At 35.4% G+C, this 16,868-nt stretch overlaps 1 protein-coding gene and 6 non-coding genes across 7 annotated transcripts; 5 read left to right on the forward strand and 2 right to left on the reverse strand.

The window, feature by feature from the left end:
- The first annotated feature begins 3,348 nt into the window (after positions 1-3,348).
- Positions 3,349-3,430, forward strand: TRNAL-UAG (transfer RNA leucine (anticodon UAG)). The gene has a single exon. It is a non-coding gene; the product is annotated as a tRNA-Leu (tRNA).
- Positions 3,431-3,782: 352 nt separating this feature from the next.
- On the reverse strand, positions 3,783-3,864 carry TRNAL-AAG (transfer RNA leucine (anticodon AAG)). Its single transcript has one exon. It is a non-coding gene; the product is annotated as a tRNA-Leu (tRNA).
- Positions 3,865-4,702: 838 nt separating this feature from the next.
- Positions 4,703-4,784, forward strand: TRNAL-CAG (transfer RNA leucine (anticodon CAG)). The gene has a single exon. It is a non-coding gene; the product is annotated as a tRNA-Leu (tRNA).
- A 2,917-nt stretch (positions 4,785-7,701) lies between these two features.
- Positions 7,702-7,783, forward strand: TRNAL-UAG (transfer RNA leucine (anticodon UAG)). Its single transcript has one exon. It is a non-coding gene; the product is annotated as a tRNA-Leu (tRNA).
- A 387-nt stretch (positions 7,784-8,170) lies between these two features.
- TRNAL-CAG (transfer RNA leucine (anticodon CAG)) lies at positions 8,171-8,252 on the reverse strand. Its single transcript has one exon. It is a non-coding gene; the product is annotated as a tRNA-Leu (tRNA).
- Positions 8,253-9,070: 818 nt separating this feature from the next.
- Positions 9,071-9,152, forward strand: TRNAL-AAG (transfer RNA leucine (anticodon AAG)). Its single transcript has one exon. It is a non-coding gene; the product is annotated as a tRNA-Leu (tRNA).
- Positions 9,153-14,410: 5,258 nt separating this feature from the next.
- LOC136978930 (zinc finger MYM-type protein 1-like) lies at positions 14,411-15,817 on the forward strand. Its single transcript, XM_067274767.1, has one exon. The coding sequence runs from the start codon at positions 14,411-14,413 to the stop codon at positions 15,815-15,817; it is 1,407 nt and encodes a 468-aa protein (XP_067130868.1).
- The last annotated feature ends 1,051 nt before the right edge of the window (positions 15,818-16,868 follow it).

Raw genomic sequence — 16,868 nt, forward strand, 5'->3', positions numbered from 1 at the left:
TTTAAATTTTGTCTATATATTTTAAACCACACTCACTACATTCCATTTTATTTAACGTATAACGAGTTCCTTGACGTTGACAGTATAATAAACAATGATGAGCAAATATTTATTGTGACATCGTCACAATGCCAGACTGCAGTTTTAATCATATTTTTTAAATTTATTTAATTTGAAATATATGTTCTCCACTTCAAATTAGTAGTGTCTTGCCCCTGTACGTCATACTTTCCCTTTAGAAATCGAATCGTACCGGTAATCTACCTAACTCCTTTCAGAGAAAATTTTTGAATTGAAACAACATGACTTCCGGTTTGAACCGGAAGTTCGCATATAAATAATCTGGGCATCCTGCCCTTAGGCTTTCCATATCTGTTCTCAGCTTTCATCTACCTAACGCCGTTCTCGAGAAGAACGGAGCTAACTTCCTTAAGAAGGACAGATGGACAACAGACGGACGACAATGGGTATTTATAGGTCTACAAGTTTTTCAAACTGAGCCCAATAAACGCGCTAATTTTCGGCCGATTGTCACTCTTCCACATGTTTTTGAATCAATTTTGTTAAACTTTCTAGATTTATGAATGCCATTTCAATTCCTTTGTCAGTCTCCTACAAAAAACATAATTTTAATTAGTATGTTCATAGTGCATCACATTAATTTAATTAAAAAAAACGATTACTTTCATAATTTCTGGCTGACAACAATGAATGTAAACAAATTTGTGCAGGAATTTTTAAGCATACAAGTACAGTAGACCCCCCTATAACACGGTAGATAAGTACCGTGTTATATGAATCCGTGTTGTACGAGTCACTTAAATACATGAGCCAATCACAGCCCGTGTGCGTAGATAAGTTCCGTGTTATATGAATCCGTGTTGTACTAGTCACTTAAATACATGAACCAATCACAGCCCGGCACACGGGCTGTGATTGGTTCATGTATTTAAGTGACTAGTACAACACGGATTCATATAACACGGAACTTATCTACCGTGTTATAGGGGGGTCTACTGCTACTGTACATGTATTTTCAGAAGGAACAATTATTTGATATCCTGTAGTTGTAATACTGAATCAAATAATTTGAGAAAACGTTTACGGGAAATGATGTTTACTTTTAGTATAAATATCATCTGTATTTATATTAATATTCTGTTTTATTCCGGAAGATATTTTATAAAAATAAAATTTACAAAATTTGATATTTAAAAAATGTTTTATTTTGATTTCGAAATCGCTTATAAATAATACAAAAGCCCATTTTTAACATTAAAATAATTAAATCTAAATATCAAACCGAACATATCAAATACAGGCATACCCCTTAGAAGTCTCTCCGATTAATTTTTTCTAGTAGAATGTCTTTTAGTTTTAGGCTCAACTCACACGTACCACTTTTCTGCGTTTGCTTTGTGTTTTTTCTGCAGTCAGATGTCACAGGAAACGACCACTCACGATCACAGTTTAGTTGTTTGCCAGTGATCCTTATCGATCGCAGAGAACTACGCCATAAAAATTTATTACCAAAATGAATTTTCGAAGAGAAACCACTGCTGTGGCTTTTATTACGTAGTCAAAATAAAATTTTTGAGTCATCCGATTATAAAATATAAAATCGAAGTCCAGTTTTATCATTGGTCAAAGTTGAGATACGAAGATACTTTAATGCCATCGGTTTTTATCCCATTTGAAAATAACGTGGATTACCGAGTGGGCGGATCATTAAACACAGTTCGAGATAAATTTTCTCATTAAAAGTGCTAAAAGTGCTCGTTTAAATATTTGATAACCACGCTTCCACAAATTCCGCATACAATAATTAAGGAGAGCATATTTGTGGGTCCTCAAATTAAAATCTCAGCAACGAGTTGAATAACTTTTTGGGACAAACTTTCAAATTGTGTGTGGCGCCAACTGTTATAAAAAGTTTTTAAAAATAAAATCTCATATTATTAATTACTATAAAATGACAAAAAGTTTAATTTTGAGATGAGTTTTATAAATAAAAACATTGTAAATGTTTGTGATATAGCCAAACTTTTTATATCAAAATTAGGCCTTAATATTGTCCAAGTCACATGATAATTGTTGTTCGTAGCTACCTGAGAAAGTCTCCCGTTACATTTTCTCGAAGGCAAAACGACGCTTTCCCGTGATCTATTAACCTCTAGACGGCTGATATCGTCTGTGGATATCCCTAGAGACGGCCGAAAAAAGTCAGTCGTCGCCAATCCCTCCTATCAGGAAAGTCATAAACGATCCCTTCCGGTTAGCCAGAGAGAAACGAATCCCTCCAAATAACCAAGATCAGTGACTATCTGGATACCTTTATATTAATATCGCCCGACATTGTGTCAATTCGACCTTTATTGGATGCACGCTCCGAACGGAACTTTTACAAGTGAGCAAGCTTCATCTATTAACGAGAGCTCCATCAGAATATCTACTTTCACCACCAGATATTTATTCAACTCGCGCCCGTTATGTGAACTCTCTCTCTCTCCGCGAAAGAATCCGGAATTTTTGTATCTTCTTAACCTTTTTTTCCGATAAAATCATTATTAATTGTTAATTGGAGTCTGAGTCACTTCCATATGCTGTCTCTCGATCGGCTGACATTACGAATACGCCCGTCCGCTTACGGAGCCGTTCGCGCGACCGTGCGACGTTAAAAACCGCGCTCTCGGCTTCCGTGTTCCACGAAACACGGTGGTGTCAATCCTGACAGGGCACTAAAGAAATGCCGACCCTTAGGTCGCATGTTAATGACGAATAAAATCTTCATTAAGTGATCCCACTCCAGATACGACAGGTGACCCTCTATTATCCCACCATTTTACCTTAAACCACAAAAATTTTACGCAATCGATGCCTTTAATACACAAACTTCCCTAAAATTTTCGACAAAATTGTACAGAAATTATTTATCACCAAAAAAAAGCTGCAGAATGGTGTTAAATTTCAAAATGTTGTCCATGGATTTTCGGGAAATAAAAAAGAAACTACAAACAAATTATTGTGATATTGTTCAAAAATCATAATGAAATATGTGATTTGTGTGTCGCTAAAAATTCATTTTTTTTTGTATTCACCTCTTGATTTCTTTCCAGATAACTTGGATGCAACAAGTAGTGAGCAAAGCGAACGTTTTCGTTGGAATTTCATGACAATTGAGAAACGTTTTCAAGGTTATTAGAACGAAAACGTGTTAGGCAATTTTATGGATGAACTGAATCGATCTGTTTCGCGTATTATTGTCCAACTATCGACTTTTGTTTTTTTTTGCCACATATTATAGCTATAAATATTAATTGATGCGGCATTTGTCGAAAATGATAGAGTGGTAGGGTGGCCGAGTGGTCTAAGGCGCTGGTTTTAGGCATCAGTCTCTTCGGAGGTGTGGGTTCGAATCCCACCCCTACCAAAGGCGACTTTTGCACATTCTTCAAACGCGAAGTTTCTTTTTACTCTCCGCTTTATTTGTACTAAAAAAAAAACGTTACGTTTTATTACGGTCATGTTTAACAAACGCTGGTGCAAAGCGCGCAGAAGCAGTTTGTCTGCAAATGTTTCTATTATTTCAGTTTTCCACCATAACGTGCAAAACTCGCATTTGCTTCAAAAATCATTTCGACGCGCGTATCGATTGCAATAAACGCATTGTGCAAACGTAGCAATGTCATCGTTCTTCGTTCGTCTATTTTTGTACAAATCGACAAAAAGCGATTTGATTTGCATACATCGACGCAAAACTAAACTTAAAAGAACGCAAAAACTGGCAGGGGTGGGATTCGAACCCACGCCTCCGAAGAGACTGGTGCCTTAAACCAGCGCCTTGGACCGCTCGGCCACCCTACCGAGTGCTTTCGTCATTATCGAAATTTTAACTGTGCATGCTGACTGACCTTTCGAAAACACAAGGGATAAAGTTTTTCGTGTAGTAGCCAAGCCTTTGCCACAGAAATTGACTACGAGTAATTAATTCTCTGCGACTATACTGTACGGCGGCCTCGGCTTTGTTCCGTGCTACAGTTCTGTAAACTAATACTGTACTTGTAATCGCCGGATGTCGATTGCATTTGCGAACATCGCCCAAAAAAGAAAAACAGGGTTTTCATCAGAAACGAGTCATCAATCGTTACACCTTCGAAACTCGTCAATGTTTAGATCTTCAATTCCGTAATTCGATTTTTCAACTGATGCCCAGCCAAACTGAAAGTTACGTCTGATCTTGTCACCACATGTACCGTCTGGTATTGGGTCGTAAACAACGCGCACAAAAGCAATCAAAACGCATATTAAAAGTTGGCAGAATATGAAAGAAACTTTTAGTGGTAAAATCGCTTGAATTTTCGCGCGGATAGACGTTGTAGTCATGTGTAAAATTTGGCGCGAAACCTAAGCGAGAAACGAGGAAAGCTTTCATTGAAAACAAAACGATTGCATCTGTATTCACCTATCTGGTGTGTGGAATTTATCTCAGAAAAAGCCGCCATATTCAAAGTAGCGACAGGCTCATTCTGATTGAAGTCGCTGGAGGAAGGAGAAAACGAACGATTAGCTGACTGCTCTAGTCGCTGCAAGCGAAAAAAAAGTCGGACACATAAACGCAACGCTATGTGATCGCACAACGTAACGTTTGGCTATTGCACGAGCCTATTTGAAGAACGAAACCGGAGCATGGTTGCAACGGGTTGATAGGGTGGCCGAGCGGTCTAAGGCGCTGGTTTCAGGTACTAGTCTCTTCGGAGGCGTGGGTTCGAATCCCACCCCTGTCACTGCGTTAAATGCTTTTTCGTTTTAATGAATTTTTGGAAGATCTTTCCTCTCTACTTTGGAAATGCTTAGGCTTATTTTAGCCTAGGTCTTTCGTTTTCTCTTTTAAAATCAAATTTCTTTTTCATATCAACACTTTAACCACTAACGTTGTAGAGCCGAAATCGAAATTTGAGCTTGGTGGGTGTAATCTGTTAAAAAGTGGTTTAGTTTAAGCAAAATCCGAAACTACCGAATGAGACTGTCAGCTGAGGTATTGTAAAAGAGAAAAATCTGAGAGAAGTTAATCACAATGCATGTGCAAAGCGGTGCCTACTGATACAAAAAATGAGGGAGATGTTATTTACTAAAATGGACTATGGCGAACAGTAACATACAAAGTTCTAAAGATAGAATGTTAAGGATTGTTCAGATAAACGTTCGAAGATCTATTAATGAAACTTCCGCTGTATAAAACACTAGAGAAAGTAGACACAAAAAAGTTCAATTTCAAGCATAAAAAAGCTAACAAAAAATAAAACAAGAAAACAGTGCAAGATAGATGGTCGAACACTAATAAAGTACGACATACGTTCTGACTCCTGCCAAGTAATGAAGAATGAATAAACGATTTACGATGGCTTTCCGTTGACTTTATAAGCAGCCAGTTATATACTGGACACTGCAACAGTAATGAGTACCTAAAAAGAATTGTCAGAGGATAGACTGCAGCTTGCGACCGCGGTGAAGAAGAACAGAATTTAAATCACTATTCTTTTATTGCTACAGATATGAGAGAGAAAGAACAGAACTTTTCTTACTATACCAGCACTTCCGTTATTCACCCAACACACACTTTACAACCTAATACGAAATAAAAATCTTACTTAGGAATTTAAGACTTTTCCGAAGAAAATTCTAATGCTAAGGCTAGTGAGACAAGCTATCTCCCTTTGCCTAAATACCAACAAGTTGTCAGAATTGTATTGTAAAATATAAGGCAAAAAACTTGTGTATGTTATAGACTAAGTCACTAAGTGATTAATACGGGCATTATGAATAATGACAAACAAAATCGGGCACTGTAATAAATTCCAGGTGTTTTAACATAATTTATCAAATTAACCGGTCATTATGAATACTGCTATCACCTTGTTTGGCAAAGTGATAATACAATAATACGTTGAGGAGTGATCATCCACATACGCTAGCCAATCAGCACTCGCATCTCAGTTGCGTGTTCGTATTGTGTTTAGTACCAAATTTTAAATTTATGCGACCAGTAGTTAATCTTCTACGGCATTTTAACTTTATTTTTGTCTCTTAAAATAGTGTTTTCTTCTTTGACAAAAGTAACGATCACGGAGGAATCATTAAGTGATATAAATAGCCGCTTCAACAACCAATTAAACGCGTTAATATCAGAAAAAAGTCAGAACAATCAAATTTTTACAAAATCAGCATATTTGGAGCAAAGTTGGACTATAGAATTTTATACCCAACGAATCGTTGATCGACGTTAATACGGAGGAGGATATAGAAAGACTTTTTAAAACTATCGACGAAGTTGCTCAAATTCTGTAAGATCAGGTACTGTACCGTTCAAGAAAACATTATAAAAGATTATTTGGTAATGCCACCCTCACAAAGCAATATAACTGATAAAGTTCAAACATCTACATCGTCTTCGCGAGAAAAAGATCTCTAAACCAGGATGTTATTAGTATTACAGAGTTGGTGAATGAAGAAGAAAAAATTAGAAGCGTGTCTAAAACAAGTGAAATGGTTTTGTTTAATATTAAAAAAAACAGAAAAAAATGATTGATACATCGAATTCCAAATACACAGCAGCTAATGTTGGTGATACAGTAAGGATTCGTGTACCAGATGTAGATCGAGCCCGCAGTGATGGAAAAAATATTTTAGGTGTCATTGTTGCGGTTAAAAATAAAAACCTTTAGATTTAATATACCATGTTTGGTACCCAAACATGCCATATTAAATCTATTACATTCCAGAAACCAATTTACTGTTTTTAATGTAAACTTCATTTCTGTTGGAGATGTACCGGGTACAGAAATTTCGCTTAGAGAATGTGCAAGAATGTCATCAATTTCTGGAGGCAATAGATGCAAATGCTACAAAGAAAAAAAAAATTATGTAATTCCAAATGCCATCAAAATCTTAATTGCTCGAATAAATAAACTAATAAACATTTAATTTTTTTATATAATTTATACCAAAAACGAAATTCCAGAAGTTTCCTGTGAGTTGATCTATTGATGAAAGTATAAATTTGTTAATAATACTTTCCGTTAACATTATTTAATTAATACAGTCAATAGTACTTACTTTTAAAGGATTGCATGTTCTTTTTAAAATACTTTGAAATAATTCACAAAAAAGAAATAATTCTAAATGAAATAAGTGAAGTTTTTTAATGAAATTGCCCGAAGGGAATATAGCTTTATTCATAATGTCCGGTCAATTTAATAAATTAATCAATATTTACCAGACTGCGAGACCATTTTAGTCATTATTCATAATGCGTTATTAATCACTTTGTCTATAACATATATACTGTATATGTTTAATTGTTTTCTATATTTTTAGTTATGTTTGTTTAAAAAAAAGTAATTTAATTTTCTGAAAGTTAAATAAAACACACGTTCTCCAAAACAATGATGACCCTGATTCTCGGATACGAGAAATGGTGATTATCTAATGGAAAATAATGTCGGCTGAGGTGCTTATGCACTAGTGTCGTTGGCCTGTTTAGCCTCACGTTGGCTGTTGTCTGCTGCACTGGGTTTTAGGAGAAAGTCCGAAACCTTTTTGCCTTCTTCTTAATTGATGCGGCATTTATCGAAAGCGATCGAGCGGTACAGCGGTGTCAGTCAGCATTGCACAGTTACACTTTCGGTAACAGTACAAACAAGCGGTAGGGTGGCCGAGCGGTCTAAGGCGCTGGTTTTAGGCACCAGTCTCTTCGGAGGCGTGGGTTCGAATCCCACCCCTGCCAAAGACGAATTTTGCACATTCTTGAAGCGCGAAGCTTTCTTTTTACCCTCCACCTTATTTGTACTAAAAGTTTTTATGCTTTTTTACGGTCATGTTTAACAAACGCTGATGCAAAACGCTTAGAAACAGTTTGTCTGCAAACGGTTCTGTTATTTCAGTTTTTCATTTTGCAAAATTTTCATTCGCTTCAGAAATCTTTCCGATAACCTTAGATGTCTTAGCGCAAATCGAATGTAGTGTCGACGCGCGTATCGATTGCAATAAACGCACTGTGCAAACGTAGCAATAAAATCGTTTTTCGTTCGTTCATTTTTGTACAAAGCGACAAAAAGCGACGATTTGATTTGCGTACATCGATGCAAAACTAGACGTAAAAGAACGCAATAACTGGCAGGGGTGGGATTCGAACCCACGACTCCGAAGAGACTGGTACCTGAAACCAGCGCCTTAGACCGCTCGGCCACCCTACCGGCCCGTTACAACCATGCTCCGGTTTCGTTCTTCTAACAGACTCCTGCGATAGACAAAAGTTGCGTTTTGCACTCAACCTTTCGTCTGTGTGTCCGACTTAGACGAAATATTTTCCGATATTTTTTTCGCATGCAGCGATTACAGCAGTCAAGTAATCGTTCGTTTTCTCCTGACTTCAATTACAATGCGTCTGTCGCTACTTTGAATATTGCGACTTTTTTTGAGATAAATTCCACACACCAGATAGGGTGAATGTGGATGCGATCGTTTTATTTTCAATGAAAGCTTTCGTCGTTCGTAGCTTAGGTTTCTCGCCCAATTTTACACATTACTACAACGTCTATCCTCGCGAAAATTTAAGCGATTTTCCACTAAAAGTTTCTTTCGCATTCTGCAGATTCCTAATCTGCATTTCGATTGCCTTTGTGCGCGTTGTTTACGATCCAATAGCAGACGGTACATGTAGTCACACAAGACCAGACATAGCTTTCCTTTTGGCTAAGTATCCGTTGAAAAATTAAATTACTAAATTAAACCTTAAAAATAACGAATTCCGAAGATGTAACGATTAATGGCGCGTTTCTGATAGAAACCTTGTCTTTTTTTCGGGCGGTGTTCGCGAACGCAATCGACCTCCGGCGATTACAAGTATTTTAGCAGAGAACAAAATCGCGCCCATATAGTCGCAGGGAAATAATTACTCGTAGTCAAATTCTGTGGGAAAGGCTTGGCTACTACACGAAAAACTTTATCCCTTGTGTTTTCGAAAGGTCTGTCAGCATGCACAGTTAAAATTTCGATAACGACAAATGCAGTCGGTAGGGTGGCCGAGTGGTCTAAGGCGCTGGTTTAAGGCACCAGTCTCTTCGGAGGCGTGGGTTCGAATCCCACCCCTGCCAGTTAATGGGTTTTTTACGTCTAGTTTTCCGTCAATGTGTGCAAATCAACTGGTCGACTTTTACAACAGGTCAAGATGAAAGTCCTTTTTATAAAAAAGAAGCTTGATGTGCACATCAATTTCGCTCGCAACTGCTACCTCCACTTTTAGAACAATCGAACTCAAACGTTTTTAGAATGCAAGGAAAAGCGAAGTTTACCAAGATTGAAAATTTGTTATATTCGACAAGTAGAACGAAAGATATCCGATCGTGAATTTCAGTCATTATTAGCAAAGTACTTCCTGTACCGGAGGTTTTTTCGGAGTTTAAAGTATAGTTTTTGCATTGATCTGGTTTCATATTTGTTCCGATCATACACTTGAAGTTCTCAAATTTTTTATGCTGTTTGTAAGAGCTAAGAAAATGTTATGTTGCGAAATCTATTTTAGATTGTTTTCTTGTATATTAATTTTTACTTTACTGGCTAATTTATAGAACAGAGAGAAAGTATGACGATCGATTAAAAAAATGACCCCATGTTCAGATTTTTGCATTTTTGAACACAAGGGATTGTGACTGGTCGAGAAATTCAAAAACAATTGGGTGTTTTTTTCTGTATGTATGGATTTTAGTGTGTGAGGGGAGCACGATGTTGTTCACTCTTTTTATAGCTTATTAATTTTTGTAGTTTTTGTCGAAAATTTTTTAAATTTTGCAGGGAGGTTTATTTATTAGGGAGATTAATGCTATTAAATTTTGGTGATTAAAGGTCAAAGGTTTGGGTAGACGAGGATCGCGTGTATCTCTAGTAGGATGAGATTTAATGACGATTCTACTCGTTATTAGCATTTATAATTTTTTTTTTTCACAAAACTTGTCCCTACTCCTACAATTAAGTTTTTTTTTCTGTTCTATATTAAATAAAAATATAAAAATTTATAAAATAAAATATCATAACAGATAGCGCCACCAAATGTCGCCGGGAAAGTTATGCAACTCGTTGCTGGTTTTTTTAAATACTGATCAGTAGAGGTGGGAGATACAATTCCGCTGCTGGAACTGGAACTGTTGGAACTGATTTCAGTGCGGAACCGTTAAACCAGACTTTACCTCTGAACAGTTGGATTAGGCGGTTGTGTCTGAACTGTCGCGTTAGGGTGTTCCTGGAATCAATTAGGCTAGACGGTTTCTCGGAATAATTATGTACAGCACGTCGCAATTGCTTAGTCTGTTAAACTAGATGGTCCCTCGTCGGTTTTATATAGTTTATAAAATGTTTGTCTCCCTGTTCCTTGTTGTTTGGTCGATCTGCTCCAAATTATACTTTTTTAACGCTCGGAATCTGAGGAAAATATACAAAACCTAAACTTTTTACTTCCTCTGATTTCATTCCTCTTATAAGGCCCACCAGTGGCCAAGCGGTCTTCGTTCCCTAAAAGCTGGGAGTTCGGTTTTAAATATGCTGTCTAAACTGCAGATTCCTTTCTAAATCTAGTTGTTGATAAAATACAAAATATGTGAACAATTATTTTTGACGATATAATTAAGGATTTTGCTGAAATCAAAGCATGGAAAATAAATTTTGAGATATACTGTACTGTAATTCTTTTTAATATTTTAAATTATATAATCTATGTCATTTTATTATTGCATTTTTTTATTCGTAGATTAAAGAAATGTATTTTATTTTAAATTTATATTTGAATAAGAAGTTAGGCCTACTATAATGTATATTTTTGGAGAGACTCCACATTTCATGATTGATCCGGGCCCTTCATTTGCTAGCGACTACATTGCCTTGACTTCATCTTTTATTCATATATTTCTTAGTGGTTTATTAGTTTTTGTAATGTTTGTATTCCGTACCAAATAAATGTTGTCATCAGTTACGTTTGATTAATGTGTACGAAAGTTTTTCAAGAAATTAATTTAGTTTTATACGTTAATGATGGTTAAATCTCGAGTTAATTAATGTATGTTGCCTTAAGTCATTCTTGTTTAAATCTTTCGACTCTCGCGCAGCAAATATTTCTTACATTGCTTACGTACTACAAGTAGGGGAAATACGTACAAAATGGCATATGGTTTTATTTTAGGTTCATAACTCTTTATTGGTAAATCACAGCACTGTCATATTCTACACCAATCACCTTTGGTTCTTTACCTATGAAATATAATAAACATTTATAATCAGAGGCGGCCTTAATCACTGCGAGGCTCCGGGCGGCAGATCTTTGCGAGGCCCTTGTCCTTTGTGCAAAGTATGTGAATTGAAAATAGATATTTCTTATGATTGACGAGAAATGCAAAAGTTATAAACAAATAAATTTAGAGTTTTAAAATATTATATTAGAAGATTTATAAAAGTTAACAATCATAAAGACGACAAATTTTTAATGATGATAAACTAAGGTACATAAATGCCTTAAAAGAATACGCAGGGATTTAAAAATGATGTTTGCGGCTTATAACTAATAGCTAAGGATAAAATAAAAAGTTTTAAATATCAACTTTTTTCTACTGGAGTTGTTGCGCGAGGCTCCTGCAAGAGCGAGGCCCCGGGCGATTGCCCTGCTCGCCACCCCGTAAGGCCGCCACTGTTTATAATATAAAAATAATAGAAAAAAAATATTGTTAGTTTAATTGAGATTAGCCAAAATTCATTTTGTCCATATGCTATGGACAATATGGAACATTACGTAAGGACAAAATGACATACACGTAAAAACCATAAAATTACTGACAAAGTTCACAAATGAAACGCTTGGTTCTTTTAGAAACGTCAGCGCAAGGAAGCGTGAGCCCAACGCACACAATTTAAGCACCGTAACCAGTCTTCTCCAGGCTTAGATCGGGAAAAAAGATCATTGCAATACAGTGGCGTGCCGTGACATTTGATGATAGGGAAGCTGTGTTTCTGTAAGAAGCGGACTTACAGGGGCAATCAAGTAATTGCGCGTCAGGGCCCGTCCGAATCCTTTTTGTTCTCATATTCACGACCCTCCTGCCCTCTGGTTTCGTACTCGACCCCTCAGGGCCCGCGCACCCTTTCTTTGTTTTAGGGGATATACGATGACCATATAAGAAAGGAATTTCGGAGAGACATTCCAAAGAGGAAAAACAATAGGTAAAGAAAAGAAAGGGGATAATAGCGTGAGGAGATGAAAATAAAAATAAAATATAAACTATATACAAACACATGGCGTACAGCCACAAACTAATGAAAATAGAATATGCAACTATCAGTGCCGTCTTTAGAACGTAAGGGGCCCTGGGCCAGAAGAATGTTGGGGGGGCCCCGTGAAGAAATAGAATCAATACTAGATTACAGACATAGGGGTCGCTGGAGCAGCTAGCACTGGCGAGACCGGTTACGGATATTGTGCTATCACCCTTTTAACATATCCCAGAAAATCTCTTGACCTTTTTTTTAGCCAGTGAGATTTTTCATCCTATACTCAACACTTCACACTACGTGTTGGAGTTCAATTTCAATCGTATTATTAATGGTTTCTTCATTTCAAGTAACCTACTTGTTTTCTTTGTAACTTTATTACTTTCGAATTCAGGGGCCCCTACGACCTCGGGACCCGGGCCCGTAGGCCCTCCCCTAAAGACGGCACTGGCAACTATGCGAATACATTAAGCAATACCTTAAAATTTGAAAGCGAAATAAAAACTAAAAATGAAATTAATTATCTGGACATAAGAACGTTTTTCCGCAATTTATAGTTAATATAAAACCATATAAAAAAACCTGCAATGTGGATAAAAATCTAAACTATAAATCATATTGTCCTATAACAATTAAAAGAAATCATTTTGTGACAGCACTATCAAAGATATGGAACAGAACATCTAAAGTAGAAGATGCAGTAGAACATACCCTAGTAGATTATTTTAAAAAATGGATAACAGAATTTATAAAAAACAGATCTTAAAACTAAAAAAGACGATAATATATATGTCATTCCCTTATATTAAAGGTACAGTACGTGCAATAATCCAGCAATTTACACTGGTGAACAGGAAGGCAACTCAAAAATAGAATAAGAGAATGCACACAACACCATTAACTTAAATAATGGAATGGAGATAGATGACGTGTGAGCGGAAGTGGTAAGGGCAAAGTAGCACGTAGACAGGCCCGGATTTAAGGCGATTGAAGCGATTGGGCCCAATCGGGTCCCGCACTTGAAGGGGCCCCGCATCACCACCAAAATTAACAAAAAGTTATTTTTCGAAATTTAAAGCAAATTGCTTTTGACGATAAAAGATAAATTATAAATTATTCAAATAATTAAAAATATATTTATTTTAAGTTCGCATTGATGGATTAGATTTATTATTGTGTTTATTATAATATATATACATTATAATATAGAAAACGGATACCCGTAAGTGTCGTTTTTGACTAACGTTTAATTAATCGGATAGTACTATCTTCTCTCTCAATTATTCTATTCTATATGCGTCTTACTCGGCGCACTCACATTCGTTTTTTGGCATTAGTCATCGTTGTGCTGCGCTCGCTATTAAGTAGATGTAGCTACTATCAAATGTCAATTGTTTATTGCATTTGCAGTTCTCTATTCTTCTAATCGTTTTAATTATTATTGTCGTATTTTGTGACTACAATTACTAATTGTTATTGTTAAAAAAGGTAAGTACTAATTGTATTACATAATATTTATTAACAAGAAATTATATTTAAAATTAAAAATGTAAGTATATTTTGTGATTAAAAATGCATTTAATTTTTTCATTAGATGTCGAATCCACTAAAACGAGAAAGAGATGTGGGAAGAAAATATAAAAGTGGTAGTCTAAAAAGGAAATTAAGTGCAAAAAGGAAAATCGAAAGTGAAAAACTCAGAGGTGCTTTGAACAAATTTTTAAAAATAGATAATGATGACAAAGGTGAAGAAGAAAATGATGATAAAAATACAGAATAACAGGTAAAAAATAAACAAGAAACACAATTACACAGACCGGAACCGGAAGAAGCAAATATTGGAATGAAAATGGAAAAACTGAATATAACTGATGATCCCGCTTCTTGGCCCGGGATTATTACTCAACAAATAAGAGATTATTTAGTTAAAAAAGGTCCTACAAAAATTATCTTAAATGAGTTTCCGCGGCAAGAGGATGGAACACACTTTTCAAAAGTGCATCTGAAAAGAAAGCTTACGAATGGTGAAATAATAAGCCGTCCTTGGATAATATACTCTGAATCAGAAGACAGAATATTTTGTTTTTATTGTCGGCTATTCAGTATGGGTGCCTCAATTGCACTAGCTACTGTAGGATTTAATAACTGGCCAAATATATATAATAGATTAGCCACACATGAAAAATCAAAAAATCATTTGGTAGCTATGTTAAAATGTACAGAGCTTCAAAAAAGACTTTCTGCTGAGCAAACAATAGATAATGTTCAACAGAAGTTGTTGAACCAAGAAAAAGTTCGTTTGTATAATATATTTGAAAGATTATTTTCTGTAGTTCAGTTTTTAGCTGAACGAAATATCGCGTTTAGAGGATCCATCGAAAACCTAGGCGATGCACGAAATGGAATTTTTCTAGGAATACTTGAATTACTTGGAAAATTTGACCCAGTAATGCAGGATCATATACAAAGAATCGCCACAAAACAAATACACCAAAGTTATTTAAGCAAAACAGTACAAAATGAAATAATAAACTTAATAGGCAACAAATTAAAAAATAAAATTATTGATAGAATAAAATATGGAAAATATTTTGCTGTGATTCTGGATTGTACTCCAGATATCAGTCATCAAGAACAAATGTCTCTTAGCATCAGATATGTTTCGGATGGAACATTACCAGGCTCGAATATCGCTATATATGAACAATTTATCAAATTTATACATGTAGAGAGCAGCACAGGAGAAAATCTATTTTTTGTGTTAAAGAAAGAAATTCAAAGTTTAGGGCTTGACATCAACAACATAACAGGGCAAGGATATGACAATGGTTCGAATATGAAGGGTAAAGTCTCCGGTGTTCAAGCTAGACTCTTAAAAGAAAATCCAAGGGCATTTTTTACTCCTTGCGTTTGTCACAATTATAATCTAGTATCGGGAGATGTAGCAAAAATTTGTCCAGAAGCTTTAACCTTCTTTGGTATTCTCCGACGCCTATATGTTTTGTTTTCGGCATCTTCAAAAAGATGGTTAATACTTCTCAAATATATAAAAGAACTTACTGTGAAGCCTCTTTGCGATACCAGGTGGGAATGTCGGATTCAAAGCGTAAAAGCAGTGAGATACCAAATAGGTGAATTTTATGATGCTCTTTTCGAAATATCAGAAATTACCGAAGATCCACAGATTAAAAGCGAGGCAGAATCTCTTGGAAATGCAATGAAAGACTATAAATTTTTAGTATCACTGGTTTTTTGGTACGATTTACTGTTCCAAGTCAATTATGTAAGCAAGGAACTTCAAAGTAAACCTGTAGATGTATCCATTGCACTTTCTTCATTTGAAAAACTTTTAAAATGGTTAAGCGACTACAGAAATACTGGATTCGAACAAGTTTTAGTTCAAGCAAAAACTCTTGCAGAAGATTTGGAAATATCTACAGAATTTGAAATAAAAGGCTTCGGAAAAGAAAGAAACATTTCAATTCTGAAGGCGATGATGAACCTATTGTAGATCCGATAAACGCATACAAGATATCTTTTTTAAATTTTGTTTTAGATAAAGCTACAGAATCACTAAAAGATCGTTTTGAACAATTGAAAAATCATAATGACTTATTTGGGTTTCTGGGAAAATTTCAAAATATGGAAAAAGAAGCACTTGAAAAACATGCAGCTAAATTAGAAATTTCTCTAACAGATTCTAGGTTCACAGAAAATGATGCACCAATAGTGAAGGAAGCTGATATAGATGGAAAAATGTTAGTTGAAGAAATGGAAGCTTTAAAATCTATCCTTCCATCAGAATTTTTTGAAAATCCATTTAAAATGTTCAAATTTTTATCGGAAAATGACAGAGCAACGGCATTTCCAAACTTGTTTATTGCTCTCCGAATATATTTAACAATTCCAGTGAGCGTTGCTTCTGGACAGAGATCATTTTCCAGGCTAAAACTAATTAAAAACTATCTGAGATCGACAATGACTCAGGATAGATTAAATAGTTTAGCAATTATGTCGATTGAAAGTGAAGAAGCAAGGAAATTGGATTTTCAAACTATTTTAGAAGAATTTACAGAACAAAAACTTAGAAATATGTAAATTTATATTCAATAAAGTGTAATTGTTTTTGTATTTTGTGCATTTTTATTTTTTAATGTATGTAGAAGTTTACCTATCTTATGATCCATGACATTTTATATATATATATATATATAATTTGCATTTTATTTAAATATTTAATATATAGAGGGCCCCGCAAAAAAAATCCAATCGGGCCCCGCACTTATTGGATCCGGGCCTGCACGTAAACAGACAAAAAGGCTGTTAGAACAATGCCTGGAGGGTAGCACATCGATATAGAAGAGCGCTGTATGTTTTAGCAAAAGAGGTTAGTTCGTTATAATATAAATCATTTAAATGCTGTAATTTGTAATAATTTTGTAACATCTGTATGTTTTCTTATTGTAGATGTGTATTACCTGATGAGGAGTGCAAGTGAAACAAATTTTGCACCCGAAATGCATTGTAGTGTAATAAAGGCTAACGGCGTAATCCTTAGTAGT

The sequence above is a fragment of the Centruroides vittatus genome, unplaced genomic scaffold, assembly GCF_030686945.1.
Source record: "Centruroides vittatus isolate TY-2023 unplaced genomic scaffold, ASM3068694v2 contig_564, whole genome shotgun sequence".
Lineage (NCBI taxonomy): Eukaryota > Metazoa > Arthropoda > Arachnida > Scorpiones > Buthidae > Centruroides > Centruroides vittatus.

Coding starts and splice junctions, on each gene's coding strand:
- LOC136978930 (XM_067274767.1), top strand. CDS start 14,411: ATGGGTGCCTCAATTGCACTAGCTACTGTAGGATTTAATAACTGGCCA.